General features: G+C 37.4%; 1 protein-coding gene across 1 annotated transcript in view; it reads left to right on the forward strand.

The window, feature by feature from the left end:
- CFAP54 (cilia and flagella associated protein 54) overlaps nucleotides 1-15,135 on the forward strand; it is a 340,765-nt gene that overhangs the window by 307,398 nt on the left and 18,232 nt on the right. The window contains exons 65-66 of the mRNA XM_052001234.1: nucleotides 3,179-3,285; nucleotides 8,148-8,298. Of these exons, the coding sequence (XP_051857194.1) occupies nucleotides 3,179-3,285; nucleotides 8,148-8,298 (258 nt within the window). The remainder of the gene's footprint in view (nucleotides 1-3,178; nucleotides 3,286-8,147; nucleotides 8,299-15,135) is intronic.

The following is a 15,135-nucleotide window of genomic DNA, read 5'->3' on the forward strand; positions in this document are numbered from 1 at the left end:
CACTAGTTGTGGCTATATTGTAGAGACTTCCTGGCTGCTGAAATCTCTCCAGTTTCTGAAATTCTGTATTTCTGTGGATATAGCCTCCTCATTAACCTTCAGGGTTATGTGGCTCAACTAATTTGGAAAAAGATGCTTTTTGCAGTATAGACAGATATGAAGCCCTGTTTTTTTGTATATGTCAAGACACCCTTATCCCAGGCCAGTAACTGAAGCCCCCATCCAGAATATGTGAATTCACAACATGGAGGGAGTAAGGGTAGACTATCTGGCCAGGAGAAGGAGTTAACCAGCTATTGGAGTCCTGAGAACACATAATAGTTTGGAGTTCAGGGTAATCACATTATAGATAACCAAATAGGGAAGGAAGGAGGAGATAGGGTTGAGGATTGAGACATAATGGCTGCATTCTGGTATTTAAAGGGAGGGACATTTATACTTGTTAGATTTGATCTCAAAAGGTAGAACAATGGAAATAATTTTAATGAGGTAAATTTAGGCTTAACAATCAGAGGTATCAAAAAGTGTCATAATCCACTTTGGAAGGTAGTAAATTCTCCTTCCCTGGAGGTCATCAAGAAGAGGTTGAAATTGCACTAGGAAACCCTGAGACATCCCTTCCTAATTGAAAATGTCATTCTATGAAATTTAACCAGTTTGAGTGTATGAGACCAGTGAAGAACTAGAAAATGTCTTCTGCCCTTGGAGTTCAAAGTCAAGTCAACTCAAAGGTTCCTACCTGGACATCACTGGACTGCCAAAGGGGTCCAGGATGCCAAAAAGCTTAAAAACCCTTGCCCTACAGCGTAATTTAGCCGTAAGGCAGATGAATGGGGGATCTTGCCCAAAGTGCCCCAATGGCATTAATACTCTTTATGATAAATAACTCACTGGGCAGCAGTCATTTAAGGTTTGCAAACACATTATCAAATTTGTATTCACTGACACCCATAAATTGAGGGAATTGAAGGGACATTTTGAGTGGATTTGGGGTAGGATGAATAAAACAGGAACCAGTTTGGGATTAAAAATGGTGCAGGAATGGACTGAGAAATTTGCCTTCCCAGGCCTTCTGAGCTGTTTTTCCACGTGTGAAGCTAGTGCCGGGTGCAAAGGGACCTCCTGCTTCGGCAGCCCTTTGATTGCTGTCTCCTTGAGTAGGAAGGAAGAGAAACCCCTCTGGCTATTTCCCATGAAGCTCTGCACCCGAGTCTTGTTCTTTTCCAGCTCTCTTGTCAGTCATGGTATCCTGCTTCTTTGACTCTGGCTGGCCCCGCTCCCCTACTTCCCAGCTCCTGAGTGTAGCTATGTCCTCTAGCTGTGTCTCTGGTGGCTTCTGCAGGTTACATGTCCCCTGCATCTCAGGGGATAGTTTTGGGGAGCCAGAATCCTATAATGCTGCCTGTGCCTTTTTAATCTGAGCCCTTGTTGCCTCTCCCATTGGCCCCTTCCATGCTGCCATCTCATCTTAACCCTCAGCCTTCAGAACTGGTTGCTACTACAAATTCAGTCTTGTCTCCACAAGGACACTAAGGAAACCAACCTTCCAAGAAAGTTTGGAGGTAACCACCTTTTCCAGATGTTTTGTGTTCTCAGTCCCAAATTCCTAGGGACAGGGACTTGACATGTAAATTCATTAATACAGACTCACATTGTACTTCCAATGGAAGTGGACATTTTTGCTTCAAATTTCAGTCTTAGAGACTTCACTATTTAATGGCTAAATAACTTGTAAAAGTCCCCCCCCCCCATCCTAAAAGGACCTTCCATTCCCTTACTATCTCCTCAAATGAGCAACCAAACAACAAGCAGACATTCATCCTACATTTCTTCTGCGTTTCAAAGCTAAACTCCTGGGGAAAGCTATCATGTCTCACCATCTCTCCTTCTTCTCTCAATCTTTTGCAGTCTGGTTTTTCTTTTTATCATTCAATGGGAACTACTGCCTCCAAAATTACTAATGATCTCGAATTGCCATATCTGATGGCATTTTTTGGGTTCTCTTCTTTACCTCTCTGTTGACCATCTTATGATTGAGATTTTTGTGACATTGTTCTCTTGGTTCCCCTCCTGCCTGTCTGACCCCTCATTCAATTCATACCACCCAACTTGGGATGTTCCCCAGGACTTAATCTTGATCTTTATTCTCTTTATCTCTTTCCATGGATTTTAATTAGATCTTGTAGATTTAATTATCATCTATGTGCAGATGAAACATAATCTCCTGACCTTCATAGTGTGCTAATTCCTGGTCTCCAGATGGATAATTCCAGCTAGGGGATCTCAAAATTAACATGTCTGAAGCAGAATCTATTATTTTGCCCCAAATTCACTCCCCTTTTAGCTTCCCTATTTCTGCATCAATATTCCTGGAATCATTGATGTTTACAACCTCAGAGTCATCAATTATTCTTAATTCTCCCTCACTCCACATGTTTAATCCATCACCTCTATAAGCTTCCTAGCATCTGTCCCTTTTTCTCCATTCCATTGGCTCCTACCCTACTTCAGACTCTCATCATGTCTTCCTTGGCTGAAGATCTCTCCCCTCCATGCTTCTCACAGTCACCAAGAGAGATATTGTCCATCAGTTCTGCTGGTGGTCTGTTTTACTTTAGGCTCAAATGCCTGTTTGGTGTTGAAAGCCCTTCACCATTTGGCTCTGATATATCTTTCCAGCCTCCTTATGTGTTATTCTATTTCATCCACTCTAGGGCCTAGCTGAAAATTTTGTCTTGGAATCCCAGCTGGTCACAGATAAGTGCTTAATCGATGTTTGAGTGATTACAATTGCCTGTGTCATGCACAATATAAGTGACTAGCCCAAAGTCAACAAGTATATGTCTTAGAGACAAGATTTGAACTTGGGCCTTCCAAGGTGTGACAGCCAGCCATCTATAGGACCCTTTACGATATCACTAATATAATTAAATACATTAGTTGCCTGGTTTAAGCTATGAATGCATTAGAAGTTCAAGGTAGTAGGTTTGTGAGATTTTTGCATTATTTCACTTCATATTGGAGTGGAGAAAAGAAATCACATTTTCATTAACTTTCATTTTCATTAAATCACATTTTCATAACTCACATTAAAAAAGGGAAAAAAGCATTGATTTTTGAAGCTGAAAACTTGAGGCAGAGGAGAGTGCTTTTTTAATGCCTTTTAATCTTTTTACAGATAATATTACTATACGCTTTTAACACCAAACCAGTCAAGATTGTTGATGCCTTTGACTTCAGTTCCAGCTCTCTATATTCTGGATTTTTCTGGCTTCCTCTGAAGAAGTAAGTAAATCAGATTTATCTGTAATGTTGTAGCATTCTGATGATGTCTTGAATGTCTTTTTAGACAGATGGGACTGCTTCAGGTGAGACCTAAAAAGAAGAGAATAAAGAGAATTCTTGTGGAGTAGAATGTAAAATTAGAAGCAGTCTTAGGGTTTCTGCAATGGGATATTTGTAGTTGAAGAAGCAGATGCCCTGAGATGTAAAAGTGGCTTGCCCAAGACTAGGAAACTAAGTAATGACAGGTCTCTGGACACCACAGTGTTCAGCCTATCCATTAACTGCAGGGTGCCTTACATTTGCCTTTTTTTAAACTGAAGGCAAAAGCTTTCAATTGTTCATTGTTCAGAACAGTGGTCACAAACATTTTTGATCCTGCTCTCTCTCCTCACCCCACAGGTCCAATCAGTCACCATATCTTGACATGTTTTGCTCCATAACATCACTTATAGCCAGGGATGAGATGGGATCAATTTGAACCAGCTCTTGTCAACATTAAATTCTCTTTGAGCATCCATACCATGGAGAGCAGCAAACTCCAAATCAGAGCTAGATTTTTTTGTTTTGTTGATTGACTAAATTTAAGAAAATGATAGCGAAAATGTTAATTGATTCACATTAAATTTTAAAATGTCTTGTGCACATCCCTTGTATCCTAGTCCTTCTTTATACTCCCACAGTTACCACTTTCCTGTCTTGGACAATTGTAATAACTTCCTAATTGATCCCCCTGCCTCAAGCCTCTCTCTGTGCAGCCAGTCCATCTCTCACACAGCTGCCACAGTGATTTTTCTTAATTACACATCTGGCCATACTCATACTCCAATGACTCTTGCTTCTAGCATCAAATATGATTTCAGTATTAATTTTTTAAACTTTTTTTTTACTTTTTGCCTAAGTTTTATCTTGTCCATAATTATCAATATCATCTTATTTGTGAATAAGTAAATGTATACATGATGATGAGGACGAATACCAAAATTGTTTTTAGTGATGGAGTAAGCAGTTAAGATAAGTCCGGAGACCATGGACTGGAGAATCACATCAAAACTTGTACATTTGCACTATCTACCATAGCCTTAAGGATCCAAGCTCTTCTCTCCCTACATAAAACCTCTGTTCAGTGTTGCCTGTGAATTTTGACTCATTTTACCTCCTTTAACTTGCCATGAGCTTTATGTATCCAAAACCCTCTTCCTTGAAGTGCCAACTCAAGGATTACCTTCTTCATGGAACTTTTCTTGACCCCCTCAGATTCATATAATGCTTTACTGCTATGGACGAGGTAGGTAAACAGGAATACTATGGATTTTGAGGAATTGTTTTCCTGAAATACTCAGAGACTAAGGAAACAGAACAAGGTTCCTACTTTATTTTTCTTCATATTGGCTAAGGCAGGCTGAACAAGAATGATGCTATTTTAAAAGGGACCTTCATCATCTGAGATTTCCTGTCAATATGGGGAATTTTGATAAAACTAACCACAGAGAAATGTATTTCCCACAGGAATAAAGCTGACCTTTAGCAAGTCTATAACTCTGACCCCCCAGGTTTACACACTCCCCCCAATTCTTTTCTGCCAAAGAACGGGCCTGATTGACTATGTCTTTAGAGGAGCCTTAAAAGCTGTAAAACCCAATCTGTACCCTAAGGAGCTAAAGCTGCCTTCATTCCAAACAGTCTTAATGCTTTTCTTTTCTTTTCTTTTCTTTTCTTTTCACTCTGGCTACTCACTTTTTGAACCCCCTCCCACTCTGACTCCCAATCCTGTAGACCTTCTGAAGCCTTCATGGAACCCAGAAAACTTCTGTTCTCTTCCTTAAACTTCTCTCTCTTTGGGCACTTTCTCATATACTAAGATTGTAATTTACAGTTTCGTATCTAGCTTTCTTTTAAGATGATTATAAATCCTTCATGGGTAGGGACTATACATGATAATTATAACATGGAAAGACAGTGTAATATAGTAAGCAGGGTTTTGGCTTGATCACCACCACTACCACCATCATCAGGATAGCATTAATATAGCACTTTGAATTCTACAAAAAGCACTTTACAAATATCATTTCATTTATCTTCACAAGAACTATGGGAAGACTTATGGTCTGGTCCTAGCTACTTAAGTGACTGTTTTTGACACACAGTCCACTCTATAAGTCTATAATATGGGGGAATAATAGTCCGTTCCTTCAAGAATTGTTGTGAGGAACAAAGGAGATAAGGTATAAACTGTAGGTGAAGCTTTGCCAATCCTAAAGCTCAAACTAATTGCTGGAAAGTACGATTGTTGTTTCTGCTATGAGAGTCTGATGCAGCCGAGGAATTGGGAGCCCTTTGAAAATGGCAAATGAGCTGTCCTCAGGCAGTGTCACTTTCTCCATTCTTTGTTTCCTCCCTGGTGCCCAGCGTAGTGTCTTGCATGCTGTGAGCACTCAAGAAATAGCTCTTGAATGAAAATTTAAATTCCCTAAATTATGAAGTTTCCCCTTTCTTCCTTGAGGAGCTATCTTCTTGCTCAGTGGTTCTCATTTTAAAAGATTCTTCAACATAGACCTCAAACATAATAACAGAGACTATTTTTCAAGGTGGTGTAGTTATCAATTATTCAGTGACCATCCATTATTCAGGGAAATGGTGGAGAAACTTGGGTACAAGCTATTCACAGGCAGAAATAATCAACATTATATAGAAATTAGGCACCATTCTGTAGGATCTGTTACAGGTTCTAGTAATAATTCACAGTTCCTGCCCATTACAATAAAAACAGGAGGTAGAGGGAATCTCATTTTTGCTTCTTAAAAGTTTCTAAGAAATGTAGCAGATCACACATATATTGTATCTAGGATATACTGTAACCTATTCAACATGTAAAGGATTGCTTGCCATCTGGGAGAGGGGGTGGAAGAAGGGAGGGGAAAAATCGGAAGAGAAGTGAATGCAAGGGATAATGCTATAAAAAATTACCCTGGCATGTGTTCTATCAATAAAAAGTTATTTAAAAAAATAAACTAAAGGTTGACATAAAAAAACAAACAAACAAAACAAAACAAAACAAAACAAAAACAACAAAAAAAGAAATGTAGCAGATCAAGACATCTGAGTGTATCCTTAATCTTTGAGCACAACAACAAAGGTTCAAATGATTGTGTCTCCTTATTGTGTAATGGAAAATGGAAGTCAACTGGGAGTCAGAAGGCAGAGTTCGAGTAAATTACTCAATTTATTAGATGTGTGGTCTCTATTTCTCCAATTTATTAGATCTGTGGACTAGGTGACCTGTTATAAAAACCCCTTGGGGCAACTAAATGGCATAATGGATAGTGTCAGACCTGGAATCAGGAAGACTTCTCTTCCTCATCTGTAAAATGAGTTGGAATGGCAAAATGCTCCAGTATCTTTGTTAAGAAAACCCCAAAAGTGGTCACGGGGTACTGAACACAATTGAAACAATTTCTCAGATCTAGAGTTGTATAAGATTGTAAGTTCCTCCCAACTCTGGAAATTCTGTGGTCCTAAAGGTTCCCTGAGGCTACTACCCTCAGAGACAGAATATCCACGGGCCTGTGTGAGCCACTATTTTCTCTTGAGAAAACATTTTTAGATGTTCCTCCAAAACTTCATAGTGGAAAGAGTTGCCAGACAGGAGACCAAGTTCCCATGGCATCTCTGAAACTCCTGGCCATGAGTTTTGGGGTACTCTTGACCTCCTCTGGGACAATTCCTAAAGATAGGAGCTGTCCAGAACACAGGTGCTCCCAAAAAGGCGAGCTATCTCTGATACAAAGTCAGAAATAGAGGAGTCTCAAGGTTATCTTGACTCATTCTCTTGTCTTGTGTTTATTATGTGGCACTCCTCTGGCATAGCTGAATAGACAAAAGTCGTGTATTTTGGGTTTATTTATCCTTGGGGATGTGCCCCTTTGAACACCCCTTGTTTCATCTCTCTCATGCTGTAGGTTCATGCACCTGGGAAAATGGGCACAGTTATCTCTCGGGGGATGGCTAGTGACAAAATACATGACCTTTGGGCTCTAGTTTCATTTTTTTGTGCCTCATGTCCCTGATTACGTCCTTCCTCTTTTTACATAAGTCAGAAGCAATGGCTGCAACTGAGATCTTGCTCTCTACCAACCTATATTTAGATGTAAATCAGGCATTAAATTAATAGTTTTATATCCTTAAATTAAATCTCCAACATTGTAGAATTGCCTTAATATAAATTCAGATGTGGTTACTATCGTAGTTATCTGACATTAACCATGAATGTGGCTTTCTGGATAATTGGGTTTTCCAAATAACTGAAACATCAGTGCACTAAGTCCCAGACCTTTCATTTTAATCTGCTTCTTAGATGATAGAGATATTTATAAAGGGAATCTTACACAGCTTCCTTTTTAAGCAGAGCCTGATGAACACATATCTTTGAGGACTCAACATTGTCATTACATTGGCAATTACTGTGCTCTGCTGAAAGTACAGCTGGAGATATATGGGATGAGTCTCTACCTGTTCTCTGCCTGAGTATTGCCACCATTCTCTCCTCACCACCTTTTCTCCTCATCTCCTGTCTATTCTTTATTTTTCAGGCTCTGTGTGATCTTGGACTCTCTTATACTTCTGAACTTTTGTGGAGACTCCCAAATTACTCCCTCCCTCCTCATCCCATCACTTCAGTCCATTTGCTTCCTTACCCATATTTTCTCCCTTATTTTCATGTTTGAGGACCCCAAAGACCTGATTTTTGGTTAGTTGAGGTGTTAGTAGATAAGCATGTGTTCATTTTGAACCTAATGTCCTGATATACTTTCCTACATTTATTTCCTATGTTTGCTGATTAAAGATTTTATCTCTCTTTCTTTTAGAGTTATGGACTTACATGACAAACTCTCTAACCTCAGGCAAAAAGCTGAAATATTGTTGTATACGTATCCATTGTCTCCAGACAAACCCCTCACTTTGGCACAAATCACTCCAGATGTCCCGGAAAATATCTTACTCACTAAAGAAATGAAGGCAAGTAACTAACTGAGATATTAGATGGACCAGTTTCACATTGCTGTTACCTGTCACTTAGGAAAGTTTGGATGGCAAGAACTACTTGTGCCACCCTCTAAATTGCCTTTATCAAAACAGAAATATCCAAACCAGGAGTTCTTAACTTTTTTTGTGTGTCATTGACCCCTTTGGCAGTCTAATGAACCCTGTGAAGTCTTCTCTGAATCATGTATTTAAATTCATAAAATAAGAAAAAAAATACATAGGATTACAAGAGAAACCAATTACATTGGAATAAAAATATAATTTTTTCCTACCCCAATTCATAGGATCCTTGAAATCTGTCCATAGGCTCTTTCCCCCCTGGAATAAAACCACTAAATAACTGAAGTTGTTAAATTTGGAAGTTAGAGAAAATTAAAAATGTATATTTTCCACCCATTCATTCAAGTTCATGGACTAAAATCTATCCATGGACTCCAAACCATTGGCTCCATGGATTATTTCCTTTCTCCCTCCAGAAGAACCAGTTAAGAAATAAATTTTTGGAAAGGAGTCCATTTCCTCCAGACTTCCTTTTGGAATTTCCTTATCATTTCTGCTCCATTCACTGGATATAGTTGAACTCAATACATAGAAGTCGCTCAGCTTTTGCCTCGATTGTCCTGACCCATCTCACTCTCAATTATCAATTATTATCTACCATTTGCTAGAAATTCTTAGACTTCTCTACAGGGCATATATGTGGCCTTCCACTCTTCTTGGTATTTTTATTCTTTAAATATTTCTGTTCACATGTATTTATTCTTGATTCTTGCATTCGACTCTGTTGGTGTTTTAAGCTGGGCTTTGCTGATGAGATAAGCTATTGCATTTTGTATTTATTCAAAACCAGCAGGGAAGGATTTGCAGAAGGCAGTCTTATCCTTTTAAAAATACCTTCCATAATCAACAAAGGCTCCTGGTCCCTGTGCTGAGCCAGAGGACTGATGGCTTGGCACTTGAAGCTTTGGGATGTGCATTATTTTCTGTACTACTAATAATTATAGCGGGGCATCTCAAAGGTTTAATTAACAATGAACATGGTAAATAACACCCTCTCCTCAACAGTCAGATATTTATTTTGTGTTCATTATTTTTGGTAAAAATACAGAGTTGCAGAAAATACTCATTTCATATCAGTTCTCAGGGAGAACATTACCCTCTTCTAGATTTCACACAAACTCTCCTGGCAGGACAACTAACAGCAATAATAAATCACCTTGACATAACACTCTAAAATTCATTATTGATTGCTTACATTTCTATATTGCATTGATGCTTTCTCACAATATTGCAAAATAGGTTAAGTAATATCTCTGGTTTACAGATGAAGAAATTAAAACTCAGAGAAGGTCATGGCATCAGAACTTTAGAGCCTTAGAGTTAGAGAACCTAGCGCTCATCAGACTCACATGTTATTGATGAACAAAATGAGAGATGAAATCAGTTTCTCAGGGTCACAGAGCTAAAAAGCATGGGGCAAGACTTGAACCTTGGTCCTTCTTTAAAGTCTGGTGCTGTATCCATCAAACTAGTGTTTCAAACATGAGTTGCCCACAATACTATTAAGTAGGGCCCAAAATATAATTTTTATTACATTAATCAAATTAAATAATACATTAAGAATAATAAATGAAATGATTAAATTAAAACGTAATTGGGAAATATTTAGCCAAATAAAAAAAAATACAGCAGAACATAAATAAGGTTAACGTGTGGTTTTCTAAGTCAATATGCAGCCCACAAAGATAAGTACATATGACTCAGTGGTCCCCATTTCTAGTTGAGTTGGACCCCAATACTACTGCAACATACCCCATAGGCAAAAAAGTCTGTCCATTCAAAATGAGCAAAAAGGTGTCCATTCAATTCCAATAGACTTGTGATAGAACTAGCTATCAGCATCCAGAAGGAGAGAGAGAGAGAGCAGTATGGAGATGACTGATTATGGATCAAAGCATAGTATTTTCACTTTTTGTTGTTGTTGATATTGTTTGCCTGCTTTTTTTCTTTCTCATGTTTTTTCCCCTTTTGATCTGATTTTTCTCACACACCATGACAAATGTGGAAATATATTTAGAAGAATTATATATGTTTAATCTGTATTGGATTGCTTGCTGTCTAAGGGAGGGGGAAGGTGGAAGGAAGGAAGAAAAATTTGGAACACAGGGTTTTGCAAAGGTGAATGTTGAAAACTATCTTTGCATATGTTTTGAAAAAAATTATTATTTTTTTAAAATGAATAAATGAAAAAATGAGGTGCAAAAAATAAACAAAAGGTGTCCATTGTCAATCCCTATTCAGTTCTCATCTTTTCCCTTTGAGCTTCTTAGCTGATTAGTGACTCTCCCTTGAATGCATTAACTTCCTTTGATTTCCTCTTGGACTGACCAGAGAATGAGAAGACCATTATTTAAAGAGAATTCCCTATTAATAATATAAATCTAGTTAATGTGAGATAATAAACCTTGTTGTACCTTGGGGAGAAAAAAAAAGTAAATATCAGTAACAAGTATCAGAATCTGAATTTGAATCCAGATCTACGTTGAATATAAACCTAGAACTTAATCAATGTTTTGTTGTTTTTCCTGTTAGGAGCTCCTTGAGAGTTGGGACTGGCTCTTCTTTTGTATATATTTTTGTACAGAGTATTCTGGGAGGACTCTCACTTCTGATTTGAGGGCTATTTATCCACCATTGGTGTTTGCCTTTCATCCAACCCTCAACTGTCACTCCAAGGAAAACCTCCTCCAATAATGAGCTGAACCAGGTAGAAAATAAATGACAGACCTTAAACCCATGATGGAATGAGTTAGGGGGATGTCTATCCCAAGCATTTGAAGACTTCCCCCAAGAGAAATGGGCAGATGAGAACAATTTGTTCAGCCCCCATGAAGGTAGCTGGAATAAACGTGGGAGCACTTAGCACTTGGGTCAGATGCCACGGTCATCCACCTTGGATGGATCTATCCTGGACTATTTGTCTTGTCACTGGATTTTGATGACTGTGGAAGAGAGTGAATGAGACTGATAAGTATGCAATTCTGTCCCATTTAAATCCAATTCATGCTCCTGTTATGACATCACTTGTAATGTCATTGGTCCTCTTCAAAACAGTGCTTTGTACAAAATAAATGCTTAATTTAATGCTTTATTCATTCATTCCCTTATGTTTTCTACCTCCATCTCACAGCCTCTGTTCATTGTATTTCCTCTATGCATGCTGTCTTATTTTAAAAGTATTTCAACTCTTTTGGACTCAGGAAGGGAGAGCATGATGGGATTTGGGGTCATAGCCCAAGGCATTTTTTTTTCTTAGCTAGTTCAGAAGCCTACTCAGTAGCCAACTCAGCTTTTCTAGTTTTAAGCCAATTCATCTTTTCAGCTCAAAGTATTAGGAGAAGCAGAGTAGCTTAGGGCAAAAAACACACAGGACTGAGGGTAAAGAAACTCCAGTCAACCCAGGAGGGGTGGTAAATTTTCAAGTCATGAAAGAAAATGATTTCAAAGAGGAAAAATGCAATGTGAATTCACAAAGAACTTCCCAACCAACTTAAAATTTGTTTTTTAAATATCCAAATCAATTTATTTTTATTTTTTAATCGCTTATTTTTAGTTTTGTTGCTGCCATTTGATTTTTTAAATAATAATTTTTTATTTTTTAAATATATGAAAAGAAAGTTTTCAACATTTATCTTTGCAAAACCTTGTGTTTCAAATTTATTTTTTCCTTCTGTTTTCCTCTCCCCTCTCCCCTAGACAGCAAGTAATCCAATATGTATTAAATATGTGCAGTTTTTCTATACATATTTCCACATTTATCGTGCGATACAAGAAAAATCCAAAAGGAAAAGAAATGAGAAAAAAAGCAAGCAAGAAAACAACAATAACAAAGGTGAAAATGCTATGTTGTGATCCACACTCAATCCCCACAGTCCTCTCTCTGGGTGCAGATGACTCTCTTCATCACAAGTCTATTGGAACTGCCCCAAATCATTTGATTGTTGAAAAGAACCACATCCATCAGAGTTGATTGTCACATAATTTTGTTGTTGCTGTGTACAGTGTTCCCTTGGTTCTACTTCACTTAGCTTCAATTCATGTAAATCTCTGCAAATCTTTCTGAAATCATCCTGATGATCATTTCTTATAGAACAATAATATTCCATAACATTCATATACCATAACTTATTCAGCCATTCTCCAATTGATAAGTGTCCACTTGGTTTCCAATTCCTTGCCACTACAAAAAGGGCTGCCACAAAACAGTTTTGCACACGTGGGTCCTTTTCCTTTTTTATGATTTCTTTGGAATGCATCCTGCAGCTGTATTGGATAGAGAGACTGCTGGATCAAGGATATGTATGGTTTGATAGTCCTTTGGATTTAGTTCCAAATTTCTCTCCAGAAGGTTGGATCAATTCACAACTCCACTAATAATATATTAGTATCCCACCAACTTAAAGTTGACAACTTAAAGAGATATACAGAAAATGAAAGTAAAGGTAGGTACTAGAGAATGACTATGGAAACATGGCTTAGCAGGAGCAATATCCTAAGTCTTTCCCCCTTGCTGGTTTCTCCTTAAAAAGTATTGAAACAGCTTGGTTTGTGGAAAAAGGGCAAATCAGGGAAGGAAACTTCACTCAGCTGAATCAACTATCTTCATTAACTATCATTTAAAAATTTTTTTAAATTTATTTTTAAAATTGTATTTATTATGAAATTAAGAAACAAAACAAGCATTTCCATAACATAATAGAATAGAAAAAAGATGACGTACATGACACTACAGATTTTATTATGTATAATCTATATTTCCATTAGATAAGAAAATCATCATGTAACTTTCTTTTTTCCCTTTTTTCTTTCTTTCCACACCATCCTAGATAGTTGTCATTAGACACAATTATGTATGTATGAGACATATATATGTGTGTGCATATATATATATATATATATATATATATAAAACCATTCTATACATCTATTTATCAGTTCTTTATCTGTGAATGATAGCATCTTCCATCATATGTTCTTTGTAATTAATTTGGATATTTATAACAGTCAAAATGATTTAGCCACTCAAAGTTAAAGTTAAAAAGTTAAAACAATATTTCTATTACTATATACAGCATCTTCTTGGTTCTGCTCATTTTGCTCTTCATTAATTTATGCAAATCTATCCATATTTTTCAAAGATCATTGAGCTTAATTATTTCTCCTAGCACAGTAGTATTCTATCATAGTAATATACCACAATTTATTCAACCATTTCTCAATGATGGGACTAGATTGAGTCAGACCCAGCACAAAACAAATGATATGGTGTGGAAATGATGAAATTGAGAACTGAAACTGAGAAGGAAAACTTTGAACTGATGCTATGAGAAGATCCATTGAAAGATACGGCAAGGTTTAATCATGGGAGAAGGGAAAAATTAGGGGGGATGTGATGACTGCCTTCCAGTATCTGAAGAAATGTCACAAAAAGAGAGTTTAGATGGGTACTATTTGGCAGCAGAGGAAAAAATGAGGAGTGGTTGGAATTTTTAAAAGGCCAAATTTAGGATTGTTGTCAAGAGAAACCTCCAAATAGAGCTTTCAAAAAATGGAAGAGAAGTAGTGAGATTGTAAAATAGTGGGCTCCCCTTCATAGGAGATCTTTAAACAAAGGCTGGACAATTAATTGTTAGGGATGATGTCATAGGATCCTTTTTTTTTTGGGGGGGGATATCATTTGGACTAGCTGGCCTCTTAAAACCCTTTCCATCTCTGAAATTTTGTAATTCTGCTAATTACAATTCTGGAATAGAGTAGTTTTAAGTGAGTTACCTGGTTTTCAATTTAATAAAGAAAATCTGCTTAAAAATAATCTCATGGCCAGACTAATTTTCTTTTTGGCATAGTGGGGTAGGGCTAAAAACACATCCATCATCCTCTGGATGAAAGACAGATATTTGACTATGTTGGCAAGTTCATAATCCTTGGAAGTTGAATAAACAAAAGGAGTAGTTTTGGAATTTTTCTCCCCTTGTCACAATTCTAACCAGACCTAAAAAGCTTAAGAGTTGTAAGCAGTGTTAGGAAAATCCGGTTGGTTAAACCTTCCAGGGAGTTGTCATGACAACCATCTCAAGCAGCTAATTAGAAGTTAACTAGGACATTTGGAGAGATAAGCTTAAGTTGCATTGGACAGGATTTCATAGACCCTCTAATCTAGTATCTTTTCTCCCTACCTTGATATTAGTTTTTTGGCAGTTGCTCCATTCTAAAAGGCTGTGAAATGTGCCTCCTCCCAGCCTCCAATTTCTTTAAAAAAAAAAAAAGAAGAAGAAGAAGAAAAAGAAATCCAATCCTTAAAGCAATAAATAAATCACAAACTTCAGGAGAGCTCTGTGAATGCAAACTATATTGGGAAGGTCACAGAATAGGTGTGCCAATTAATTTAGTCTTTTAACATTTATCATATTTCTGAAAAGAATTATGCAGATTTCAAGTGACTGAGTGATTTGACTCAGTTTATGGGACTACCTTGGAGAGCAGAGCACGGTGCTAGGTACTATGGCTTTTTGTAAAAACAGAGGAAAAATGATTTCTGCCTTGAGATGCTTGCAATATATAGGGGGTAGAGAGAATCAGGATAGGAAAATGACTTAGGAACACTCACAACCAGTGTGCAAACTAGAGCTCAAAGCAAACAAACTCCAGACATCTTATGAGCTGAAGAAATGCAGAGAAAAGGCTGATCTGGACTAGAGAGAGTCAAATGGAAGCTTCAAAAGGCAAATCCCAGGCTCAGCTCAAATCCCA

Source organism: Antechinus flavipes, chromosome 5, assembly GCF_016432865.1.
Source record: "Antechinus flavipes isolate AdamAnt ecotype Samford, QLD, Australia chromosome 5, AdamAnt_v2, whole genome shotgun sequence".
NCBI lineage: Eukaryota > Metazoa > Chordata > Mammalia > Dasyuromorphia > Dasyuridae > Antechinus > Antechinus flavipes.